Source organism: Conger conger, chromosome 5, assembly GCF_963514075.1.
Source record: "Conger conger chromosome 5, fConCon1.1, whole genome shotgun sequence".
NCBI classification, from domain to species: Eukaryota; Metazoa; Chordata; class Actinopteri; order Anguilliformes; family Congridae; genus Conger; species Conger conger.
Window position 1 is genome coordinate 16,888,204 of NC_083764.1, and position 26,036 is coordinate 16,914,239.

At 43.0% G+C, this 26,036-nt stretch overlaps 1 protein-coding gene across 1 annotated transcript; it reads right to left on the reverse strand.

Annotated features, from left to right (window-relative positions):
- Nucleotides 1–631: 631 nt before the first annotated feature.
- znf292b (zinc finger protein 292b) lies at nucleotides 632–25,328 on the reverse strand. The gene is made up of 8 exons (XM_061241734.1): nucleotides 25,167–25,328; nucleotides 13,314–13,468; nucleotides 11,351–11,429; nucleotides 10,928–11,063; nucleotides 10,596–10,798; nucleotides 9,540–9,676; nucleotides 9,081–9,222; nucleotides 632–8,782 (listed from the first exon to the last, which is right to left on the reverse strand). Exons 1-8 carry the CDS (start codon nucleotides 25,326–25,328, stop codon nucleotides 1,256–1,258), a joined length of 8,541 nt encoding a protein of 2,846 aa, XP_061097718.1. The 3' UTR covers nucleotides 632–1,255.
- Between the last annotated feature and the right edge of the window lie 708 nt (nucleotides 25,329–26,036).

The following is a 26,036-nucleotide window of genomic DNA, read 5'->3' on the forward strand; positions in this document are numbered from 1 at the left end:
TACAAGAATACAGTCTTCAAAATAAAAATGGGGTCATTATGTGGAAAATCTTGATATTTCTAAGTAGATAATGTTAGCGCAAGTGAACAAGCCAAAGAGAAATGGCCGATCAGTGCATCTTCTTCAGTAAGGCTATTAACGTGGAATATGTGGCAACAAATTAGATGGGAAAATATGTGGGTGTAACATGTACATGCTCAAAGTGATTGTTATGGTGCTAAAATTAAAAGGGAAAAATCAAAACATAATTTCTTTTTCTACAACCAATATATTAAAAATAACTTAAATCATATAACCCAAAGTACATTTCACATTAAACAAACAAATTTGCTTAGTCTTTAACAAGTGCAGTGATAATCACAAATGATGTAAAAATTGCTGGTGTACCATATCACACTTACAATAAAGCCATGCTTCACATGGCTTCAAAATGGGGTTAAAAATCCTAATGAAATATTTTCTGGCAGCAGTGAAAGGCACAAAAGAAAAATCAGGTTTGTCATTATTTTTAAAGTCATTTAAAATACTGTTTTATACTCGGTTTGGGTAAATGCATGTAAACATATAAAAAGACACTGGAAAATATCACACTAAAAATTGCAATGTGAATAAAACACACAGATACGTAGTGCAAGCTGTAATAAAACATGGTTTAAATGGATTGACTTACAGACCGCTGGTGGTAGTAGTTACTTTAAAGAACAAATACTATATATACACAATTATCTACAGTTTTTTTACATTTACAAAGTAAGGTTTACAAGAACAACAAATCACAAACTATACACAACACCATGTCCAATTGCTAACAGAACAAAATAAGTCCCATGGGGATATATAAAAATGTAATGACTTGAGTCATTTTCTAAGTTTTCATTTTGCAAAGGCAACATAATTTCATGAGAAGCTTCATAAATACAAACATGCTTTACAGTATTGATTTCCTACACATTACATAGTTACTATAAAAGATCAGTTCAACTGTACAGGTTCTCCCATAAAAGAGCCAAATAAATGTTTTACCCAAACTTTAAAACCAATAACTTTCATAATTTTAATATTTAAAAAAATTAAAACTTTACTGTAGTCCACTTTATAACTAACAAATGACTGTTGCTTAGTGTTGGAAAATATTCAATCGAAATGCATTTTTGATTCTGGACACCAGTCAGCAGCAGGTTCATGTTCTAATCCTGAGTACTATGCTTTGAAAATGGAGACATTCACCCAGTCAGTTAACACTCATTTGTATGGTCTACTTTTGCAGTATCACTATAGGTCGCATTTCCTGAAGCTGCTTTAGCAAACGATCAGTGCCCTTCGAAAAGGTCTGATCGACCACAATTTTGACATTCCTCAAGGATAAGATTTTTTGTGGATTTTTGAAGTCTATACGATTTGGGGAATCTCTTGGCTGTATGTATGCATCTGACCTTTTACACAAGACCGTGGCGTTTTTCAGTTGAATGGTACGCTGCCGTTTCAGTGCCATCTCGCCTGAGATGTCATCACTGTTTTGCCTCTTTGGAGGTCGTGCGGACTGTGTCGATTCCTCCAGGAACTTCAGGAAAGACACCTCAAACCCCATGGGCTTAAAGGAGTTCAGTGCCATGTTTTGATCAGATTGCTTTTCTTGGGTTGCGGCAGTGTTGCAGGTGTCTGACCCATTACCAACATGGTGGATTGTGTTGCTCCTCGTTACCCTCAATCTTTCTGTCCTTCTGTGAGCAACTGGCTCCTCATGGGTCATCTTCCTCGGCCGCCCTCTTTTCCGCTTGACCACAATTGAGGCGACAGATTTGGATTCAGAGCTTTCGTCAGTGGACTGCTTGGCATCAGACAGCTCTGGTTCCTCCCTCCCTGAGGTGGGTTTTGAACTCTCTGTGTCGCTCCCTCTATGGTCCATCTCATCCAGGTCTTCATTCTCTGATGATTCTATTGAACTCTCCTCTGACTTTTCTGAATCCTCGCTCCTGGAAGACCGATCTCTGTACCAGGAACGTGGTAACTTCTTGCAGAATATGAAGTGGCTCCTCTGCTCCTCCAGGTATCGCTCAGAGAGTCCATGTCTGATGTAATGTCTCAGTATGTTCCGCTCTGAACTCACTACTGACTCGCATCCCTTTATCATGCAGGGGTATTGCAAGGGGAACTTCTTGGTGCACATTGCTGAGGCTTCTTCCTTGGATTTCAAAGAGGGCTTTCCATACTTTGTCCAGTGGTTACTTTTTTCTTCATCACTTTTCTTTTTCTCATAACCCTTTTGGATTGTTTTTTTGTTGTCCTGCATGTTCTCTTTCCCATTAGTATTCTTAACAGGACCAAGCTGGGACTTCTTAGGACAAAGTTTCTCTCTCTCTTGATTCTTCCTTTGCGTCATGAGCTGGAGTTTATAAAGATCCTGGTGCTTTTTCATGGTGTGTCGCAGAAGATTTGATCGTGTTGCATAACCGCGGTCACAGCCATCAACCTCGCACCTATATAGACCTTCCACAGGTTCAACCTTGGACACCTTTGTCTCTTTGTGATCATTTTCAATATGTCCAATGTACTTCCAAAATGCAGTGAAGAATGCAGGGCAGTCTGGCTGATCACACTGGAATCTCCCCAGGTTGATGGTGGACATCAGAGCACCGGCCTTATCCAGGGTGAATTTGTGCAGCTGAAGATAATGCTGTAAAAGGCTTGTCACCATTTGGAATATCCTGGAGCAGTCCTTGACCTGACATCTAAATTCATTCACCTGAGCCACATCACTAGCCGCAGCTTCGTGGTCCTCTTTGACTTCCTCCTGCTGATTATCCTGCTCATTTTCCTCTTCGTCTTCAGCATTCTCTTCAAATTTAGGCAAAGCAGACTGATGAACAGCTCTGTAATGGAGAATTAAATTATGCTGGATGGTAAAAGCTGCAGTGCATCCCTGGTGGACACAGCGGTACGGCCTGTAGGGGCTAAAACCCTCATCTGCCTCACTAGTCTTAGCCACGGGCCTTTTTTGGTTAGGTTTTTTGGGGATTTCAACATCAGATTTCTCAACTTTAAGTTTTGTAATTCTTGGCTTACAGACTTTAGGCCTCTTGGTTCTATCGGGAGAGAGAGTCCCACTCAAAACTGGGTCTGCTTGAGAGAGCCCAGTTGAAACATGCGTCATAGGTGTGCTTACAGCAGGTAAAAATCCCCCACTTTGTGGCACTGCTAGGCACTGGCTGGGAATTGAAGGCCCCGAGGCATGCTGTCCATGTGAAGACTGTTCAGTAGCAGGAGCATACGCCGTGGCTTGACCCTGCATGTGGTATCCAGTCATAGTCATTGCCGGTAGAGCTTGCACCCCTGTTGAAAAATTATTGGACATTCCTTGCGTTTGCTGCACTGGCAGACAAACTGAGAGGACGTCCTCTTGAGATAATTCTGGAACAGCTAGGCTTGTGGAACACTGCTCAAAAGCTGATGAAGGATACTCTTGTTTTATCCACCCCTGTCCATAAACAGCATTTTGAACTGAGGCCACATTTAATCGCTCAGGTCTTCCATCTGCAGACATGTACTGTTGCATTAAGCTCTCATTCACTGGAGCAGGGTTTGAGGTGCTGACATTTTGAACACACATGGGATTAGTTTTTACTGCACTGATTTGCCGATTGCTCACTTCCAACTCAAACTTCTCAGTTTTTTTGTTATACTGACGTTTTATTTTCAGCTTGACCATCTCCTCATGGGACAAGCTGTGAACCGTTTGACAATGTGCCCTAAGGTTTGAGTTTCTGGTGAATGTCTTACTACACATCTGACAGCGAAAGGGTGCAAACTTTCCATGGTTTTTCTTGATTTCAACAATCATTTCATCTGTGTAATTATGGGTTTTGATGAGATGTTTGAAAAGTGCATCTTTTGTCATGGCCCTGTAATTGCAGCCTTCATTTTCACATGCAAATGGCTTCACAAAATCTTCAACAACCTGCACATCATTTGCAATACTGGTATTCGCCACCACCGATTCAACATTATTTGAGATGGCATCATTGCCAGTGGGATTACTGACTGAAGAAGTATTCACCACTTGAATGTCTTCAGTCATTTCCATGCTTAAATCAAGCTTCTCTAAAGCTCTTTGAATTTCAAGGATTATTTTCTCTTCATTTGCGGGTAACAGATCTGCTCCTGGATCGGGATCATTGGTCACAGTGGCTCCAGAAACAGATGCTTCAGGAGGCAGTGAAGAACTTGATATTGGCAACACCCCATCACTCTGAGGAATGGGCATAGATGTGGCTATACAGCTGTTTAGGTCAGCACCTTTCTCACCACTAGAGGGCATCTGAATCACCTTACATGGCTCAGATCTCTGACTGCCACTTAAAGCTCTGTGGACAGCAGCTGGGGTTTCCTGTAAATCAAGGTTCTTCAGGCTAGCATTTGCATCAACGCTGGTTGCCTGAGATAAACTGCCTCGTCTGCAGATGTCTCCAGCTAAAATCTGCTCACGTAATTTCTTCTTGACATTCTTCTCAGACTTCAAGGAATCGCTTTGTGGGCTCCTTGGCATCAGCGGAGGTTTTTGAGGGTCAGGTGAGGTGATCTGCAGCAAAGGATTTGTCATGAGATTTTGTGCCAGACTGGCCATTGCAGCCAGAAGACCGTCATTTGAAAGTCCACCCGTCTGGGTTTCTTCTTCATTCCCCTTCTGTTCCCTCATTTTCATCAGAGTTTCAGCTCTGAGTATCTGATTTAAATGGTCTGTAGGTAGACTATTCAATGAAACTGCAGTGTTGTTTTCTGCCAAAATTTGAGAAAGAAGAGGATCAGAAAAGTCATTACTGCTAAAGCTCGACTTCATGAAATCCTCCCTGTGGGGTTCACTCTCTGTCTTAATTTGGATATTTCCAGTGTGTTGTATAACTGTGCTTTCTGGTAAACAACTGTCGGTTGAATATGAACTACAGGGATTCTGGAAGGACTGCTGTGGAATTCCAGAAGGCTCAAAGAGGTTTGGAATGCTTGGATTGTCCAGGACTTGCTTCAGAATCTCGTCATTTTCTTCACCATCATTTGTGTAAGTTGAACCATTAGCTTGAGGAAAAGTAACATTAGGAAAGAACCTAGGTTCTAATGGGCCAGTACCTAGAGACTGACTAGAATGTTCTTTAATAACTGAATTAGGGTTGAAATTAGAAGCTACTGGTTGCTGGTGAGCATTCAAAACATGTGGTGAATTAAGAAGATCAAGAAATGATGTTGGCAAATCTGCAGTCAGGTCAGTTTCATCAAATGCTTTGCAGTGAGAACGCTTTGACAAATGACCACCAAGTGATTTGGGGCTTGGGAATTCTCTAAAACATCTGCAGCAGATAAACTTCCCATCTTTGATGATAGCAGGCCACTTTGCTCTTTTGTTACGCTTTGTTCTTGTAACAGTTGGATTTATGGCATCCATTCTTGATGTGTTCATATTTTCAGGAAGGACGGGATCTGTGCTTGTCTGCAAATTGGAATTTCCTTGGGCAGGATAATCTGACTGCATGTTGTTAAAATTTGAATATGGACTGTTTTGATTCTGGGACTGGAACAAAGAATTTGCAGAACTTTCAAGCTGATCTGGTAAGACTGGGTCCTTCAGACTATCCAAGTAAGAAGGCAGCGCAGGATGCGGTATGTTATCCATAGCTGATGTTAACAGGGAGTTAGCTAGTCCCTCCATATTCGATGCAATGATCTGACTGGATGATTCAATGTGCCCAAACCCTCTGTTTGTAATGTCCATTTGGGTTGGTGTACCTGGACTAATGTTTGCAGTGAAATCTGAGGGACGCAAATGTTCTCCCGACATCGGTTCCGAAAGTCTAGCGCTATTGTCTATGTGTGACTGCAGGAAGGGATCAGTGGACTCAATGTGTTGGTTTTGTAATGCCGGCTGGCCACTATGCTGCGTATCTGACCTTTGCCCAGTAGTGGATGTGTTCAAATGGGAAGAGAAAGGTTGATTGGAAAGACCTTGCATGTGTGAGGGCATCAAGTGAGAAGGACAGCCAGCCTGCTGGGAAAGATCTGGATTGTTCCCAGGCTGTGCAGTCCATGGCAAACTAGGCCCAATTTGTGCCTGCACTGAACTGGTTTGATTTGGAGAACTTCCCAACTGGGACAGCAATATGGGATTCAATATGTTTTCCAATTGATTAGTTAAAGCCTGGTTTGTGACAGCAGCAGAATGTGTGGAAAATGACTGATTTGCAACAGTAGGGTGTGTGCCCCCTGTTGAGTACTGCAGAGACTGGCTGGCTATGTTCTGTGTTTGTACTAAAGGGACAGGACCGCTGTTTCGGCTATTATCTCGGGATTGTATGACTGAATTGAGCTTCACTCCAGTTGTCACAGTCTGTGTACTGGGCTTGAGGGTTTTATTGTTCCTCTTGGCTAATTTCCATTCTACATAAAACTCAGGATGTGCTGCTTTCATGTGCTTTGTGACACTCCTGTAGGAGCTGTAGTTTCTAGTACACATTTCAAATGCACAATTGTGTCTCTCCTTTTCACCTTCAGGTGGTACAACATTGCTGTTGCATGGAGTATGTGAAACTGTACCGGCTGTCCCAGTCAGTCCCACTGATAGAGGAGTGGACTGTGGAAGAACTGCCTGAGGGGTAACGCATGGAGGAATCCCAGCCATTATAGTGGACATATGGAGTGGGGTCTTGTTAGTAGATTGGTGGGTCTGCAGAAATGAGCCTGGATGTTGTACAGGCACTGTCCCTCTGCATTCAGAGCTACCTATGTTTCTTTCAGCATTTCCATCTTGATTGTGATCATGCGGAAACATTAACTGGGCCTGGCCCTGGCCCTGTAACATGGTTGAGCATGATGAGGGATGAGTGCCTTGTATAACACATGGGTGGGCAACTGTGTTCCTCGGGTCATGCAGAAGAGAGGGCACAGAAGAGTCCCCCAACTCGGGCTGAATTGAGTCAGATGACTGGGTGCTCACAGAAGACTGGATGCCAGAGCCGTCAGGGCACGGCAAAGGGAATGCTTGCTGCATTTCATCTGGAAGCTCGGTCTTGAAAGCCATGATGTGCTCTGACTCCTGCAAGAGACCCTGAGCTTGGTTCAGCATGCTCTCAACTGAATGTTTCACTTTAACCTGTCCTGGAAGGTATGAGGGAGTATCATCAGCTGAGCTTGATCCACTCTGTTCAACGACATCTTGCAGATGGAAAGAATCATTATCAAGCAGTTCTGAGGCCATAAAGGCAGAGTGGTTTAGTTCCATAAGAGAACCAGATGGAGGTTCAGTCTTGACTAATGATTGAGTTTGGCCCTCAGAGTTGATGGGTTCCTCCGGTTTTGAAACATGTTCTTCCTGGTGTAGATCCAGTTGAGACTGACTATGGAATAATTTACCACAGCTGGGAGCTTTGCAGGTGAAGGTATTGTAGTGCTGCGCTTCATGATCATACAGCATGTAGGCTTCATGGAAAATCTTCCCACAGTTGGGGAACATGCACCTGGCCTTAAACATGGCATGTTCCTTTCTGTGAACAAGAAGCTCAGTATTGGAAAGAAAGCTGGCCTTACAATTCAGCTGTATGCAAATGTATGGCCTGATGCCACAGTGGACTTGCAGGTGGTCATTGAGGTGGGCAACACTAACAAATTGTCGACGGCAATACTGACAAACCACCTTTTTGCTCTGCATTTCCAGATAACGCGTAGCCTCATCATTATTTCGGTGTGCCTTCACATGGGCTATCAGGTTCCTGTAGTACTTGAAACCCTTTCTACAGTTGACGACAGGGCATGTGTATTCATCTGCATTTTCCACCTTGAGAGCAGAGAGGTCATTCTTGGCAGTGAATGCCTCAAGACTGCCACTGATGTTACGATCTAGAAAAATGTCAGGTCCATCTGTCATCTTAGGCTTCCGGTCCAGCCTTTCAACATTCTTTTCGATGGCAGAATTAGGAATACCGGTTTTTGAATTTGCCAACTTCTTACTTGTTTTCATGGCAGCAAGCCGTTCTTTGCACGACTGCTTTACATGCGATGCCACATGTGGTACCAATACATCTTTTAAGTCAAAAGTTTCTGCGCATATAGGACAGCTGTAGATCCCGTCTTTGACATGCGTCTGTGCATGCCTAACAATCCTGTGTCCAAGGAACTCTTTATCACATAAAACACAGTATTGCATATAGGCCTGCCAGTTCCTAAACCTTGCTGATATGAACCCCTTTTCCCTTAGTTTCTTGATCTCACGCTTTTTCTTCCTCTCATCTTCTATTTCATTGAGTTCCGCTGTAGTGTCCCAGAAGGATTCTGCCTGGTCTTTGTACACCTCGTGTCCTTTGATCAGCTCCTCATCCTCAGCAACTTCCGGGTTCTCACCGTCATTGAGCTCATCAATAGAGGACACAATGGATGCCTCCTCGCCCATCAGAGCCAGGCAATGTCTCTTTAGGGTCTTCCAGTCCCAGAACTCGGGGTCAAACGGCCATTGCGTCTTAAATACTAGCAACAGTTCGCAGCGTAGGGAATTGGGTACAGGGAGACTCTCTTCTTCAAACTTCTGGTCGGGCTCGTTATAGAGCGTTTCCACAGCATAGTATGAATCCACTGTGGGCTCCAGAAGGAATTCAGTCAGCTGGCAGGCCCGCTTCACTTCCAGATCAGAGGGTAACAAGCACAAGATGGTTTTGCAAATGGTGGCTTTGGTGTTTGCACTGTCATCTGATTCCATTTGCAGTGCTCTTATGCACAACTCAATGCACACAGGAAGCCCCACATCTTCCATCTGCAAAAAAAGATAAAATAAAGTCAAAAAATATTCCCTGGAACAAATACAACATAGAACATTATTTTGCACATTAATAAGCAATCATCCATTAGACTTTTCAGGGAACATCAAAGTTAATTACTTGCAATTTTGTAGGAGCTTTACTTTCATGATGTTTTACAGTACTACACTAAATCAAGTTGCTTCCATGTACATATAGCTGTTTGTGAAGACAAGCAACGCATTCATCCACCCGAGAGTGGGATTATCATTTCTCATACATCAGATGAAATGAAAGTCACTGAGAGAGGTTCACCTCAGACTGGATGACCTTAATAAGGAACAGGATGTGGTAGACCGTTTTAGAAAGCGATGACATTTGTCGACATCTATCCAGGAACGCCTGTACTGATGACTCTAGTCGCTTCAGCAACTTGCTCCAAAACAGCGTAAGCTCCCTGTAGAGGAATACAGTCAGCATCCATCAGGACTAACAGTGGGATACTGCATGTTAACACAAATCAAAATTACAGGCCAGGGAGTTACTATGACATTCAAAGTCAAGAATATGCAAGAACGTGCAATATGTAGGTCAGGCAGATGCATTTGTGGAACATTTGCTTTTGGCACTAGAGGCCAAAAGCCTCAATTATTAAAACCAGCCTTTGTAGAGATCAACAGATGCTAATCATGAAACAGTCATAATAAGGCATACTGTTTGGAAAACAGAGTGACTCACGGCGTTTAGAGTACTTGTGTTTGAGAGCTGACTCACCAGGCGCAGTACATGTCCCCCTGGAGAAGCTGCCGCGTCAGAAACGCGGAGCACAAGCAGAGGGCCCCTTTCTCATCCCCGTCCGACTCCAGGTTACAGATCATTTCCAGAGCGTCTCGGCAGTCCACTTTGGATATCTGCATTGGTATGGCGAGATGACAGGCACTTACTTACAGTAAAATAATGCAATTCAAAGCACAGTTAGAAACAATGACATAAGGACGCACGTGGAGACACATTAAAACTTCAGTCCACATTTGCTCAGCAGTGCCACAGATCTTCATGACCGCCTGATATTTGACTCCCTGCTAACCACAGACTTCAGCTTTGTCATTGCAGTAACAAGACCTTGCATGTCTAGTACACAGAGAGGGTAGGCTTGTCTTTCCAGCAGTACTGGCTAAAGCTTGAATTTCACTAGCAGCAAAAACAGTATGACCGACCGAACTATCCACCATGTAATTCCACTACTAATCTGGAAAAAGACATTGGGATTCAATCCACATTTCTCCATAATTTTGGCAAACAATTAATTGGGGACCTTGCCAAACTGAGTTTGTGACAAGAACCAAATTATCTTGTAAGTCATAATTATTATGATTGAATAAAGGCCATGGCAGATGTTGACAGATGTCAGCAGGCTTTTGCATATCTGACACACAAAAGTACTATGGTACTACCAAATTTGTGATAGTGGTTTAGCCTGCCCTCTTGTGGACAAATGCATTACGATTTTGGTGAACACTTTTGAAAGTACCACTACCGGTTTGAAGCTACATCTTTTTTTTCTTGTTTATTTATTTATTCTTTTTTTTTTTCTTTTTTTTAATAGACATAAGGCTTTTAAGATTAAGATTTACTGTCTGGGTTTGTTTCTAAATAACAGAATATACTGTAATAATCAAAATACTCAAGCCATCTCATCAATAAAACTCATTGGTCAAAATGTATAATTTCATATAGCCTCAAATCCAAATCAACAACAAAATAAACAATGGAGCCATTAACAGTTCAAAGAACAAGTGCCTAATATCCCTTCATCTGTTTTGGACCCACCTCCTGCATCAGAGGTTCCTGAGGCACTGTTCCACACAGACAGACCAGATAGGTCTGTTTAAAGTGGCCTTTTCCTTCAAAACCAGGATATTCAGAGCATTCCTTTGCTAGCAGGGCAGCCTTCTCAAGCTGGTTTTCTTTAATAAGGTGCTTGATTCGCATTTCGAGGAGAACTGGTCCTTCCAGTGCCAGGAACTCTTGAACTGCAATGTTGGAAACATGAACATTTGACAGAGCATTACATATATGTCTTTCCACACATTTATTTTTTTCCATACCCATTTGGTAAATATCAGTTCTATAACTATAAAAAATAAAAATTGCATGCCCACCCTTTTCTGTTTCGGGCGTTTCCTTGGAGAAGATACCATGCAGCATTGCATGGCTCCATACACCTTTCTCCTGTGCCACAGCGTACAGCATTTGCAGCTGAGAGATCCCTTTCTCCTGCAGCAATTCATGGGCTGCCTGTGTAGAATAGAGGTGATCAGTAAAGGCACTTTCAATTAGCCCCCTAAAAGGCTCTTTCAGCGACAATATCAAGGCATATTTAGTTTCACCAGCCAGCTGAGACCAAATGGCCTGTTGAGACTACAAATCTGTTGAACACCAGAAAATCGATCTCATGTGCAAGTGTTGATTGGAGGCTCGAGCAAAATTTGCCAGCAATATTTTAATCCTTCTTAAACAGTCCACCAGTGAATGTGTGCCACATTTCCAAGCAATAACAAATATCTTCAGAACAGAACACCCACCTGCACAGACGACTGGAACTGCTCCCACAATGCAACTGGGACATGCTCAGGTAACGAGAGCAGCAGCTCCACACAGCTCCTGTGTCGAAACAAGACATCACTATCAGAACCTTAGCAGAGCTTTCACTATATAAGCAAACTGCTCACGCAACTACTGATTACTGCCGGCAGCAGCATGCCAACCAACATTACAGAAATATATTCTATAATATATCTTTTTTAATAATGTTTGCCATCAAAGGAAATAAAGGAATAATATTTTGAGTGCTTCTAATCAGCAACCGAGTTAAATAGCAAACACTGATCAAAAATGAAAAGGCTATAGAGGGTTTCATAAAACAGCTGTCCAAGGCTGCACAGAGTAGAACACTCATTTGTATTTTCCATTCGTGTGCACGTATATGACTCCTTGAACTCATCGACCATCTGCCTTCACCATCACACATCACAGCTAATGTTAAAACACGCAGATGCGCATGCACGTGCGCACGCACGCACGCACGCACGCACGCACGCAGACAAAAAAACTCTGCTCTACTGAAGGAGCTTCTGCTCGTCCTGGGGCATTGAGAGAAAATCAATGAATGCAGATTATGGGACATGTGGTCTATCGTTCAGGTGGATCAATGCAAAAGGAGAAAGGGACTGGGGTGGGGGGAGGGGAAAGGAGGTGGTGGATCTCAGGATTTCTAAGTTGCTCTGAAAACGTGGGCAATTGACTCGGGGGCATTGATTAACTGCTGTCGCTGCTGCTTGTTTGAAAACTATTGTATGAATTCAAAAAAGGCAAATCGATGGGCCTGAGGCTCTCAGGACAAACTTTTGATCTGGCCTGAATTTGGAAATTTTGCCAGCGACACCGTGTCACTCTAAGGAGCACATTTTCAACTGAAGGCTTCTTTAGTAAGAGTGTGGGTCCAATATCCGTCCAATAACCATCAAAAATCAGTTTCTGTTGAACATTAATTATGCAAACTATGCAAAGAGTAGAAATTGACCCAGGCTTCAACTAGAGGACCTGCGCAAACAAGAACGGCACAACCTTCACAGAATAATAGCTTATGCAATACAACCCAAGCCCAGGGCAACCAATCAATATGAAAAGAGAGGTATTGGCAATCATCACGTTTTCCAGTTTTCTGGTCTCATTCCAATTTCTACACAATAAACACTCCATAAATTGACCTCACTAGTACGATGAGGTCCTTGAAGTTCCACTGGATGCCAGAAGCAGGAATTTCACCATAACTAAAAGCACTAATTTGTAAAGCCCTGGTATTCCAGACATAAGGTTTTTAGTGCAGGCAGATGCCTTCAAGGTGGACTTGGTGACACTGTTAGCCCAAAGTGACCCATAGAGTAAAAGCTCTTCACTGTGCCAGAGGTGGAGGGTTTAGATATCAAATGGGCCTTGGACTCTCAAATCCCAAGACGCTCAAGATGGTATCGAGCCAATATAATTGTGGCTTATGTGTTTTGGGTTCATGACGCTCACAAGCCAGATGGAGAGGGGCTGAACAATGTGGCAAAACGCACACTCCCGAGATTGCAATAAACCTAAAATACGTTTACTTCAAAGCTCTAAACCGGCACTTATGAAGTCACCGTGTTTAGGTAAGTTTACTTACCTTCAGTGACATAGGGAGGGGGGCTATGTAGATTGGAAAGACTAGTAATAGGCATGATTGGAGCATGTCCTATTTCTAGACATTCTTTCCATTATCTCAGGTGCATTGCTTGGTTCTCCTCTTGAACAAAACTGTACAAAATTCAAGCAATTTGACAGGTGAATGCTGAATGACATTTTGTGGTATGACTGTATAATTAACGTATCCTTCTTGCTCACAGTGTGGCCAGAGGTTTTACATTTTGTGGTAAATATTTTAAAAATCTGAAACATGTACGGGGACTTGAGGGGGGTTATGGTAGCGCAGAGAGCGAGGGAAAGCGAGAGTATACTCACAGGGTCAGCCGTTCAAGTACAAGGGACACATTTTCACACTGTGGGGAAAGGGAGGGTGCGGCACGTGCGTAGCTAAGCAGGGCCACTGTGTACACTTCAACCAGAGGCAGAGGCTCCTGCTCGATCCTCCAACGGCCAGCATACTCCACCAGAGTCTGTGAGAGAGGGAGTGTGATAGAGAGAGAGAGAGAAAGACAGGCAGAGAAAAGAGAGAGAAAGACAGGCAGAGAGAGAGAGAGAGAGAGAGAGAGAGAGAGGAGAGAGGAGAGAGGAGAGAGGAGAGAGAGAGAGAGAGAGAGAGAGAGAGAGATGATGTGGTCATCAATAGCAAAAGCCCCTAAAATGAAAACATAGTTACGGTTCTGGGGGACAAAAGTTAAGCCCTCGTGAATAGATCTTATCCACTTTCTTCCAGGCAGAAGTCATTCTCACAAAGGGGCTAATGGGCTGTTCTAAAGGATAATTGTTCTCTTCCACTTAAATGAAATGCAATTTCTGTAATATGATGACGTTACATTAACCCGAGCAACATAACACCAGAAACGCTTTGCAGCTTATATGTATGGATTCAATTCAGCTGTGGTTTCCTGCTGAGTGTATTTTGAGAAACTGCAGATTTAACAGTAACAGATGTGAAGACAATTGGCAGACAGTGTCTTTACACTTTTGCAGACAGGAGGTACAAAATTCTATCCCCTTCTCAGTCACAGCACAAACAAACATCATTAAAAAGATACAGAACAAAAAAGGAAATGTTATTAATAACGACAAGACTACTATTTATGGAAATATTAGCTCTGTTCAATTTGTATGTTGACACATAAATCGTAGCTGTATTTCATACCAAACATTAATTGTTATATGAATAAAACCTTTTGAAAATTCTGTTGTGCTTGGCAAAAGCAGACTCCCGATTTCCAAAAAGCATGATATCAACATTTCACAGATATTATAATCTATGACATAACGACAATGACTGTCTCCTTTGGCTAGCTTTGTGAGGGTTTAGGCCAGGATACACAGTGAAGCGTATTGTGACCAGTTCTTCGTAAAAAGATATGAGCTAAATAAAATGTTATAAAATTGAATTTGACAAACTACACAAGCCTCAGACAAATGCACAAGTACAATAACTTATTTAAAGATTGTAGTTTTAAGAGACTACAGTAGAGTCAGACTGCCCTGACTCAACTGAGGAGGAAAAATTGTATTGCACTAGATTTTGATTAGCATGGATATCATTTAACAAAAAACATTCAAAGAAAGAAATCAGTTTAAGAGCCATGTTGGTGCCTTGTTGGTGCCATGTCTTTTCCAAATTATGATTTTTCCAAATTCAAAATGGCAGAACATCCAATATTGTTTCATCAAGTATAAGTTTGTCGTTTTAATAATGTAATAATGTTTTTGAGCTATGAGGAAACAGTAATAGAAGTTTTGTAAGCCAACAGTAAATTTGGGATTTCATGAATAGCACAATGTCATGTTGCCAGGATTCTGCAGCAGCTCATTTGTTTGGAGATGTGGTAACCGACATGCTATGCTCATTAGCAGCCATGCATATGTAATGTCCAACTAGCTGTCCAACCAAGTTAAGTCATCAATGTCAGGCATTGTTGAAATGGAGTGACTACAAAACCAAAAAATTACTCCCTGCCGACTAATTATTTGATTTGCCGGCCCACTGAAGCTTTTGTTTGTCTAACTTAGTTTAATATATTGAAGAGACTAAAACTCTTATTACCAAAAATCTGCATAAACCTAATCAAAGAACATCATTATTACCACCACCATTATGGTCATGATGACCATTACTCTCCCTGTGTCGATCAAGGCACTTTGGGTGAATGCTCACAATCTACTTGCGAGAAATTATACACAGAATCAGTTGCATGGTGTTTTAAAGAAAACCATTTTTCAGCGTTTGTGTGTGCAATCCTATTTCCTGAATGTTTTAAAAAGGCAGAGAAAGCAACACAGTTGGGGATGTCAACGCTGCTCAAAGAATCAGCAAAACAGCAGGTCAAATGGAATTTCCACAGCCTGCCGGCTCGCTACTGCTGTATAACCAATTCTAAAATGAAACCCATTTTAAAAAGAAGTTCAAATCTTACACTGACAAAAAATGGATAGTTCACTTCATACTTCCAGATTTAAACTTGCACAACCAACCTGCATATCATGCAACTGAAAGGAAGCAGGCCTATTTTTATTCGGTTATTCAAACTATTGCTTGAAAATTCCTACTGCAGCCTTATCAGGCTGTGTCCACATCATGAGGCGTGCACACAGCAGACCCTTCCACTCTGCCCAAGCGAAGCCCTGCTGGCTGCAGGCGCAGTCAACGGCCCCATTGTCGGACGCATTAAAGGCACTTCAGAATGACCAAAGGCTTGGCAGACAGAGCTCAGACTTCGCCGGGATGGGAGGTCATCTAGAGTTTACTTTAGCGGGAGCTCCCTCTAAAGGTCCTTTGAGAACGCTGCACGCATGACCCCCCATGACCTGACAGGAAGTCACTCGAGGTAAAACGAAACGGAAGCGCGGGTACCTGGTCTGTTTCCACAAAAGGCTTGAGGAAGTCGGTGTGGAGTCAAGTCAATGCCGTATCGCGCTTCCTCTATAGAAACGTTTATCATCATTCATTCAGGAAAAAAACGAAAGATATTTCAATCAGCTCCTGCTTTCTTATCCAGACAATCAAACATCACAGTGCTTCCCAACACTAGGACTCCCAATAGCAACATCATTCTTTGCTCAAGCCGATAAAAATGGGGCGACATTGGCTCAGGACGTAAGAGCAGTCATCTGGCAGTCGGAGGGTTGCCGGTTTGATCCCCCCTTGGTGTGTCCCTGAGCAAGACACCTAACCCCCAATTGCTCCTGATGAGCTGGGTAGCCAACCACCATTGGTGTGAGTGTGAATGTGTGTGAATGGGTGACTAAGAAGCAATCAATTGTACAGCGCTTTGGATAAAGGCACAATATAAACGCCAGCCATTTACCATTTAGCACTCAAGCATAACATTGCGCTGGCACTCTTTCTGAAGAGTCCTCAATGCTTTCTGTCCTTTACAATCACATGCTAATCATTCAAATTCCTCACAGCATTACGTTTGACTCAACCCATCTAAGAGTTTACATACACTGAAATATGTAAACGAGAACGTTTGGTTGCAGGTAGGGCAGGGTGATATACCGCAAAGATAAGTACTGAATTGAATAACAATCCTCACCGCCATGTGTTGCTGTCAATCTTATGGAAGCTGCAAGGGCTTTGTGCCAATTGGCTGTCTTATCAACACCCAAAAGATAACAGCGGTGAGTTTTCTTTCCCCCCCGGAAGCAGTTCACACAGCCTCTGAAGTTTGGATGTTTATCGTATCGGGTATGAATACAGAACGAAAGATGAAAAGAAAAGGCAATACACAACACGGCGGCGATGATTGTTACCGCGTTCAATAATTATTGTTGTGGAATATCGGCCGGCCGTAGGCGCAGTCTTGAAGAAGAGACATTTTCAAAAGGGCAGTTTTCATTAGACGCAACTCAGACTTCCCTGTGGGAGGTAATTGCGTGGAGGTGACCTGAACCGGGGGGGGGAGACGGCTCCATTGACGCGGCCCTGCCCGCAGGACTCAATCCAGCTTCCCACGCGGCTTACTAAAACCCTCTCACTCCACGTTTACCAATACCAGATACTACACAACACAAGAACTTTTCCGAGGCCTACCCTGTTTATTACATCACGCAGAAAGCATCACGGTAAAGAAATAAAATATTGAATGCTTGTATGTACATATGTCCATGTTTGTGTGCAAACGTGTATAGCCAGCACCTCCAAAGAGAGAAAGGTGTGGTTGCGACAAATAAAGCAAGCAGACATGGTGAAGAGGTTGAACTAGACATTAAGAATGGACCGTCACACTCTTCTGACCTGCAGTTAAGAATGGTTGGTGTGTTAACTCTCAAACCTCATCTTCAAGGGTATGTGATCAGCAAAATTGGACAATTAGAAAAATGGTGGTCTGATGAATCTCAATTTCCGTTGTGACATACAGATGATAGGGTCAGAATTTGGCATAAACAGCATGAATCCAGAGATCCACCAAGGCTTGTGTGAACAATGCAGGCCTCTGGTGGTCGAGTGGTATGGGGAATGTTTTCTAGCCACATATTAGGCCCTTTATATCAGGTGAACATAATCTGAATGACGCAGAATGCCAAAGCATCGTTGCTGACCTAGTGCATTCCTTTATGGCCACAGCCTACCCTTTTTCTAATAGGCATTTCCAGCAGGATAATGCACCATGTGACATTTCACGAAGCACGCATCACCTCAAAACGGGTTCCACAAACTCCAATGACAGTAACTCCAATAGCCTGCAAAGTCCCCAGATCTCAGGCCAATACAGCAGCTTTGGGATGAGGGAATTTCATGATGCCATAAAGTCAGCATAGACCAAAATCACTAAGGAATCCAGCAAGGTTTCCAGCATTTTGTTGAATCCATGCTTCAAAGAATTCAGGCTGTTGTGGAGGCAAAAGGTGGTCCCAACCCAGTACTAGACGGGTACCTGATGAAGTGGCCACTGATTGAGTGCAAGTACGCAAGCAGAACTTATACACACACACACACACATACACACACACACACACAAACACAAACACAATTACAAAATTAAAAGCCATTGAGAGAAAAAAAAAAAAAAAAAAAAAAAAAAAGAGGCCCTCATAACAGCTTTGTGAATGGAAGAAAAAAAGCCATCAGACTAATAGACACACCAGATATAAATCTCCAGTGTCATGGTGGCATAGTGTGTTCCCCTTTGGTTCACCTTCGCTGTCTCTCTCCGTCTGATGCTCGGCTGTGATCTCGCTCTGCAGGCGCTTGTGGCAGTCTCACCGCTTCCTCTCTCTCTCTGTCTGGGGGAGGGCGCGGTGTTATCTGATCAATGCACAGACATCACCGCGCAAAGGCTTCATACGGACAAGGCCCCCTGCAACGCCTGGCCGGGCACGACCTGTTAGCCACGCTGTCTTTAAAAATCGAAGAAACGTAGCTTATGGCAGCCATTAAAACATCTCCCTCACCCTCCCTCATTGTCTCTCACCCTCCCTCCCTCTCTCTCTGTCTCTCTTTCTTTCTCCCTCTCCTTCTCCTTCTCTCTCCCACCCCCCCCTCTCACACACGCATTTATTTTCAGTACGTCAGCGCAGCCAGATTAACTAATGTAAATGCGGTATCACATATCACAGCTGCCTCGCTGACGTGAATGTCAAAGGTCACATTAATCCCACCGTAGAGAGGGCCGATCGCATGCTCCATTCTGTGACTGAATTTGGACACCGACGGGGGTCAGCCTGGCTGTGATTGGGGCCCCAGGCTCTCTGAAAACCCAGCTGCTGACAACAGAGCCAGGCGACCCAACTGGGCAGCACATTGTGGTTGTCCTTGTCAAGTGTCCTTTCCCAAGCCCCCAATTCTCTTCTTCAAAACACCAACATTCGTCATAGATGAGCATTTCCATATAACCTCATCTGTGTTCCTGGAAATTACAGCACCTGTATATTCCAATATTAAATTTTTTATGAACTCCAGCATACGAACATGATACTAATCCAGGGCAAAGTGTCCTCCAGTTTTGGTAATGGCAGCTTCACTGAAATCCAATATTCAAACCCTGTAGCACTTAACGATGCAAAGCCAAGTATTCACATAAGAAATTAATTTTACTGGTTCCCATGCAACATGACTTAAGGTTAGAGGGATTTAAATAAGCGGCCTGCGGTAACACAAAAGGAAGAGAATTAGGCTATTGAGAGGCCTTGGACGGGGCCGTGGATTTTCCCCTTTGTCCGATCATCGATATCAAGCGGAAGAGAAAAGCCGTCCAAACATACCGAACCTCTCGCGGACAGATAATGTCGACCGTTCCCCTCCTGCCTCCCCCCCTTATCTTTTAATCTAATTAGAACCTGGAAGACAAAAGCAGCCGGCAGACAGCTGGCAGGGGGGAACGTGTCCGGCCGAAAAAGCGGCGTCGGGTCATGCATATTCATCGCCCTACGTGCCATGACTGAAAGCAGCGGCGCGTCTCAAATGTCTTCAGACGGCGCAGCATCTCGACCGCGGCGTGGGTGTGTGTGGGGGCGGAGGAGGCGGGGGGGGGGGGGGGGGGGTTACTCGTTTCTGCAGCGAGCGCTACGCTGCCGCGGGGAGAGAAGGAGCAGCGGGGGTGTAGTAAATAGCGCCTCTTCGCTTCCCCGCGCGGAGGAGCCCGGAGCCTCTCATTAGGGACACCGCACTGACTGACTCCAGCTGAACAAAAACACAAATTATTTCATTAGCGGCCCTTTAACGACGTGGCGAAACGAGGGCGTAACCTGTTCCGCACTGGAGTTTTAAAACCGTGAACGGCAAACCTTAGTTTCCCCAAAAAATACTTTGGGCTGTTCTGACTTGCGGTACTCGAACAGCCAGCCCCGCTGTGTTATTTCTGGCAACAAAACGAGCGATATACATTTCATGTGGATAATATGACCTTTATTATTACCTGCAGCGGCTGTGAAAGGAAAAGAGCTCTGCAGCTACGCGGACGCCCGAGTTCGACCCTCCCTCCTCCCCGTCCTTGCGTTCTCGTGTGCAGCTACCAAGGACGGCTGCTGCCTCCAGCCAGACATTCATTCACACACGGGCTAGCTCAACCAGCGTTAAACGGAAAACAGAGGACAATGAGTAAATCTGTTACATCCATAAATAACAATGAAACAGAGGTTCGGAAACTGGCCTTCTCGGTACAGCTCTCCCGCGTTTTCCCAATGAAGTTTTCCCATTTGAAAATGAAGTTTGAGCCCTCTCCGTGTCTCCGAGTCCACAGTGAAGAAAATTCCACTCAACCTCTCAAACCGGTTGCAGGCCCACATGTATTGCATGCATCAGTCGAGGAATTCTACTGTTTACCCGTTTCCGAGTGAAGGAGGCCCGTACACACACATGGACTCCATTTGGCTTCATTAACATGGAGATACCTGAAAGAAAACTGCCGGGGACTTAGGCGGAGGGATCTCGACTAGAAACGGCCTTTTCGCGGAAACATCTGGCTCCAATCACCCAAACCCCTCACATGGGAAAAGCCCCACACAGAGTGAGGACCGCCCTCACTGCAAACACTTTTTCCCCAGCTCCGCCAGCCCACATTGCTCGTCCTGACAGGCCTCCAAGGGAGCTCCACTATTTTGGCATGGAAAAGCATATGTGGGTGAAATATGCCTTACCATGAGAAAATAGTGGAACATATCCATGACCTTACAGGCTACCGATATGTTCTTGCAGGTTGGAACTTGGGCCATATAGCACAACAGGAAGCAATAGGTTACTGGGAGGTTGAGCAGAAGAGGTAGTCTGAGGGCAACTTGGGGGGTGGGGTGATGGAAGAAGTTAGATACAACTATAATTGAGAGGGACTGCTTTTTGTTAAAAAGCTAAATGCAAGGTGGACAGGTGAAAAAAAACCAAGCAGAGAAGGCTGCTTATACAATAACAGATGATGGGTTAAAGAATTTGCTTTCTCATATGATATTGGAATTTCTTTCACCAAGTGAGCGATCATTTTGTTATGAAAGTAAAGGGCCAAAATCATTTGGTTTCAACAATCTGCTTTCATGGTGGTTAGGCTTAAATACAAGGCGGTCAAATATTTCCCCCCACTGAGAAGTATCTCCCGAACTCCCAAAAGCTTGCTCCCTAAAATATGCAAATTGCATAATTTGTTTGTCAGAAAATTTTACAGGCAAAAAGCAAATACAGAAGAAACACAACTAACAGATTTGTTGTGCGTACTCTTTGTTTTCATGTGTGCGGCCCAGTGGGGCGAAGATAGGTCACATCATAATCCTTCATAGATAACTGTGTAAGCTGAAGTCAGTATTTCTCAAATCATAACATTCTATTCCTAATCCTCTTCACGTGATCTACCTGAAGGGTAATGAGTAGTAATGAATAACAGAATTCATTTGCAAATCCACCTCTCTGAAAAAGGGCTGGAATTTGAATTCCTTGAATTCATTCTGCTTTCACGTGTGCCCCTTTAATCACATTGGGAGCCATTCAAATACTAATGGAATGTGATGCGCTCAAACAGGAATTTCAGTATTTTTTATACAATTGCACGAGACTGTGGGAATGTTTTGTTTTTCAACTGGAAGCTTCTCTGCATCAAAAAAGCCTGACTTGTAGGCTTTCAAAATGTTCTGATGAAGAACTACATGTTACCGCATGTCATGACAGCATCACATGGTTAAATAAATAAAGTCATTGGAGGGGGTGTGTTCGTTCTTCCACTGTACACTGTCCTCCATGTGAAAGGGAAGTCAATATGTAATAAATGTATTAAATGCACTTTTTATTCTAGCAATAACAGTAACGGACTGTGAAATATACCCCCCCCCCCCCCCATGCAATGCTTCTATATGCACAGATGAACCCTGGTGAGCCTCAATATTATGATGAGCCAAGTACTGCTCTGTACTCATTGCCAAATCTGCTTATGTCATTACATATTTCTACTGTAAAGCAAACAAGATCAAGTAGGTGGTGACATTAACATGGTTCATTGATCATTGAATAATACATTTATGGATACCATTCCTCAAGGCGACTTACAGTTTCTACAATCAAGTCATTGCATTAAGAGTTTATGCTGGATTTTCACTGAGGCAATAGGGGGCAAGCCCTCACTCAGTGTACCTCGGCACCTTCCTGCTGTATATGACTTGATACTATAGTACCATTCGCACTAATGCTTTTAATGAGATTAAATGTGACAACTTCACAGTGCATAGGCTATTATCTGGGTTTATCTAATCATGCTATATCCGCCAAAGCGTATGGGTCATGTGATCACTAAAAGCGATGTCACTGCCTCTTGAGGGTTTCAGTGTGGTCACTTTGTGCTGTGTGTCAGTCAGCTTCCGGACCATGGCAATGAGCCAACTTGCCGACAAACCCCCTATGCAGATTCGATTTTAAATAATTTGTCAAATCTTGCAAAGCCGTTTCAATATGTCAAAATGCCGATGTCAACGGTTATTGCACTCAAAAGAGTTCCGATTCTGAATTTCTGCACAAATGTCCAGTGACTGACACTCCGGTGACATAGAATGGAATGTGGTCTGAATGTCTGGCATGCCTGCTCTGTTATGCATTTGTCAAAGCTCCACTAAAACTGAACTGCAAACTCATGTCCTACTGCCCGACTTTCACCAGGAGATGTATGCCACTCACAGCTAATTCTGGGCACTTGCCAATATTGTGTTCACTGTGGGCTCTTTTTTTTTCAGGTGAAAATTTTAAATACACAATACAAGTATTTATTTACTCTATAGATCCGGCTTATTGTTCAGCTGTCAATGCTTAAAATTTGGATTAAATCAAATAACACACTTTAATGCAGCATTCTAAAATGTCAATTCCAAACCAACAGCTGACAAAACGATTCAACCACGATGACCTTCACGCAGAATGTTGAGTCACTTGCAAATCTAAAACAAACGGCAACGCTTTACGAAAGAATATTGAACAATGCTTTTTCTTTCTCTCGAAGTTCGATTGGTTTCGCTTTATGTCTTGACAGGAAACCACAGCCCGAAGTCTTTATTGCAATGATGATTCTTCCACATCAACCACCAATGCAAGTTTTAGGTTTCCAGCAAAACGTCTTCACGCGTTTGCAGTTGAAACTGCGTAGTATTCTACAGATTCTGAAAAAAAACCTTCTTCAAACCTCTAGTTTCAATCAACTGAATAGGGTACACATCAAGTGTAGTTGTTATTATCTCTCCCACTCCCACACACACGCGCGCACACACACACACACACACGCACACACACACACATACAGCACCTATGAAAACAGAAACTCTGCATCGTATTAGTTGCGGTTGCAGGCCTGTCTTTATCAAATTGAAAAACGAAATTACTCCTGCTCGATGTTTCCATAACGTCATAACTTCTATTAAATCCATTAAGTGGACTATTTTGCAGAAAGAAACCATATACACTATAGTCTGGAATCGATTAAAACGCATTATGTACTTTTGAAAAAGCCCTTCACAGCTCGCTTATCCTGGAGATTCTTCAGCACTTTAAAATAATAACTCGCATATAAAGGTATACATTGGTCATATTACTGTCAATACATCACGACTTAAAATCAATATGCCTAGAACGTAACTTAAAGCAAAATAAAACAATAAATATAAGACAAATATGAACTAGTATTAATTAAACATATTTTTCATATTGGCTTTTGGATGTCGAGATTAAGAGCCTCGTAGGACATGATGACGGGGTTACTTTAGTTAATGACAGATTGGTTTTCACAAGCGCTCATTCAGCTAACAATGCACATTGAATCATATATTCATTATTCAATTTGGCTCAATAATAGACAGCTAGCTAGCAAACGTACACGAACGAGCTAACTGTCAAGTTAAACTGGAAATAAATATACAGGTCAGTAAATCAGACCGTGACATGACAGAATCGTAAGTTAAACATTTGTGGTAAGGTTAGATTCTCGGTCGAGGTAGGTGGTTGAAAGTCAAGTCCTACAAACGACAGACACTGTGAACTCAGCAGTCGAATGGTGCATAAATAGTTAGCTACGCAGTTAACAAATAGAAAATGTAAACAAAAATAAATGAACAGTTATCCAAAACAACTCAGACGGTGTTTTCCAGGCTTTCTTCTCAACTTGCAGCAGCCATGCGCTTGGGGCGGATTGTTGTTGAAATGTGTTGACATCGAAGAAATTAGCTAATACCAACGTTAAAGCTCGAACTAAAAAGCGGCTAGCTACATGACACCAGCTAGCTAACGTTACAAAATGTCGACCAATAAGCGTTAATTATCAGATTACCCAAGTAGTTAACATAATGTTGTAGCTAATAAACATAAAATACTACCAGCTGCTGTAGTTAACTAGATGTAGCAAGCTAGCTAGCGATCCAATGCAAATGAGGTTCATATTTGTAGCCATCACCATGCAACTAACGCAATATTATGCACAAAACACTAACGTTAGCTCGCACCCTACGATGACTTCCCAGTGCCCACCACCCAAAATTAGAAATAGAATACGGACCACATAGTACCATTAGGATAGTTGTTAGCGAGCTAACACGAACTACGAGACCCAGAGTCATAAATTGTGGTGGCAGACGCACAGGGCCTTAGAGACAGGTTATTCAATATTGCTAGCAAGCTAACGTCAGCTAAGTTACAAGAAGGTTCATTTCTGAACTCCACGTATAACGTGTATAACTTGCCGTCCCGAAAAGACTCGATAACTTACATAGCCAGCCAGCGTACTTGGCTAGCCACTACTACTTTCGCGTTGAGTAAGCACTGGATTAGCATCACAACCACGGTCACTCTTCTGCAGTGATAAAGACGGGAATGTTATGACACAGCTGGCGACAGTCCTGGGCACGTCTGACATGACAATGAGAGATGCACATCACTAACGTTACCGTAGTCTGCCTTTTCGGTAGATCAAATCATAAGCGACACAATCTCAATGAACTTACGTCGATAGCATGCCAGGTAACGAACGTTAATTTGCTGAATTAATGCAAAAGGCAGGCTTAAACGATTACATGCTTTTATAATGAAGCTGGCAACAACCATTATTCCTTTCCGTACACATACACAAAGGATTGCCTCCCCCTTCTGCTCAGACAGCCCCTTCCTCAGCAGTCGGTCTGATTTAGCTAACGTTAGCTAACGACATCGCACTGGAGGTTTATTTTGGAATCGCCAGAATGCACAAACAGCGCTTTTTGACTAACCTGGCAGAAATCCTGGCAATACTGAGAGGCGGATTGCTCTGGAGTATCCGGGCTGTCCTTCAAAGCTGTAGCTAATTCCTGCAGCCGCTCTCGAAGAGCCACAATCGCTGCACTGGTTGCGCTCTCTGCGCAGCGATCCTGCTCGGCCTCTTCGTCCGCCATCTTCACACCCAACTCCGCCGCGTACGCACATAGCCCCACGTGACTAGATTCGCTCACGTACAAGACGTAGGATTGGAAAAAACACTCACGTACTGTCACGTGACATAATAATATCTGAAATTATGAATCACATGAGCAGATGTCAACTGCAACGATGGAGAAATGTGAAAACATCACCAATCATCTTAGCCTGTCTTCTATTGCAGCATATAATTTTAGCATGATAATCACATTGATAATTTATTATTTATTACAGTTATTTCTGAATATTAAATACTGAGCAATAGCAGACATTTAATGTTGAATAAAACATTATTAACTTTATTAATGATAATAATGTTTGTGTGAGTTTTCTTGCTTGACCCGTGAAGGGCAACAACCCCTTGTCTTGTTCTACAGAACACAATGAAAGGTCAATACAGTACACAAAGATTGAGATTAACTTTTAAAAAAGTAGGAAGATATATGTTGGCACTTTTCTGGACACGCAAATTCACCTTACATAGAAATGAATAAGAAAAGTTAAAACCCTGGATGAAACAGTAACAACATAGACATAGCCATCGTAAAACAACAACATGGGAACATTGACTAACATTGACTAACATCTGAAAAAAACAACACAATAATAACAAAGGGAGACATCAGAGTGGGCAAAAAGGATGAACGAGAGTGTTAGGAGCCTGGACCATACAGTATGTTATAAGT

What these genes read in the sequence shown, in the direction of transcription:
- znf292b (XM_061241734.1), bottom strand. Translation starts at nt 25,328, where the DNA reads ATGGCGGACGAAGAGGCCGAGCAGGATCGCTGCGCAGAGAGCGCAACC. An exon ending in GTACTTGAACGGCTGACCCT is followed by an intron (nt 11,430 to 13,313) that starts GTGAGTATACTC and finishes GTTTCGACACAG; the next exon opens with GAGCTGTGTGGAGCTGCTGC. An exon ending in AACGCCCGAAACAGAAAAGG is followed by an intron (nt 10,799 to 10,927) that starts GTGGGCATGCAA and finishes CCAACATTGCAG; the next exon opens with TTCAAGAGTTCCTGGCACTG.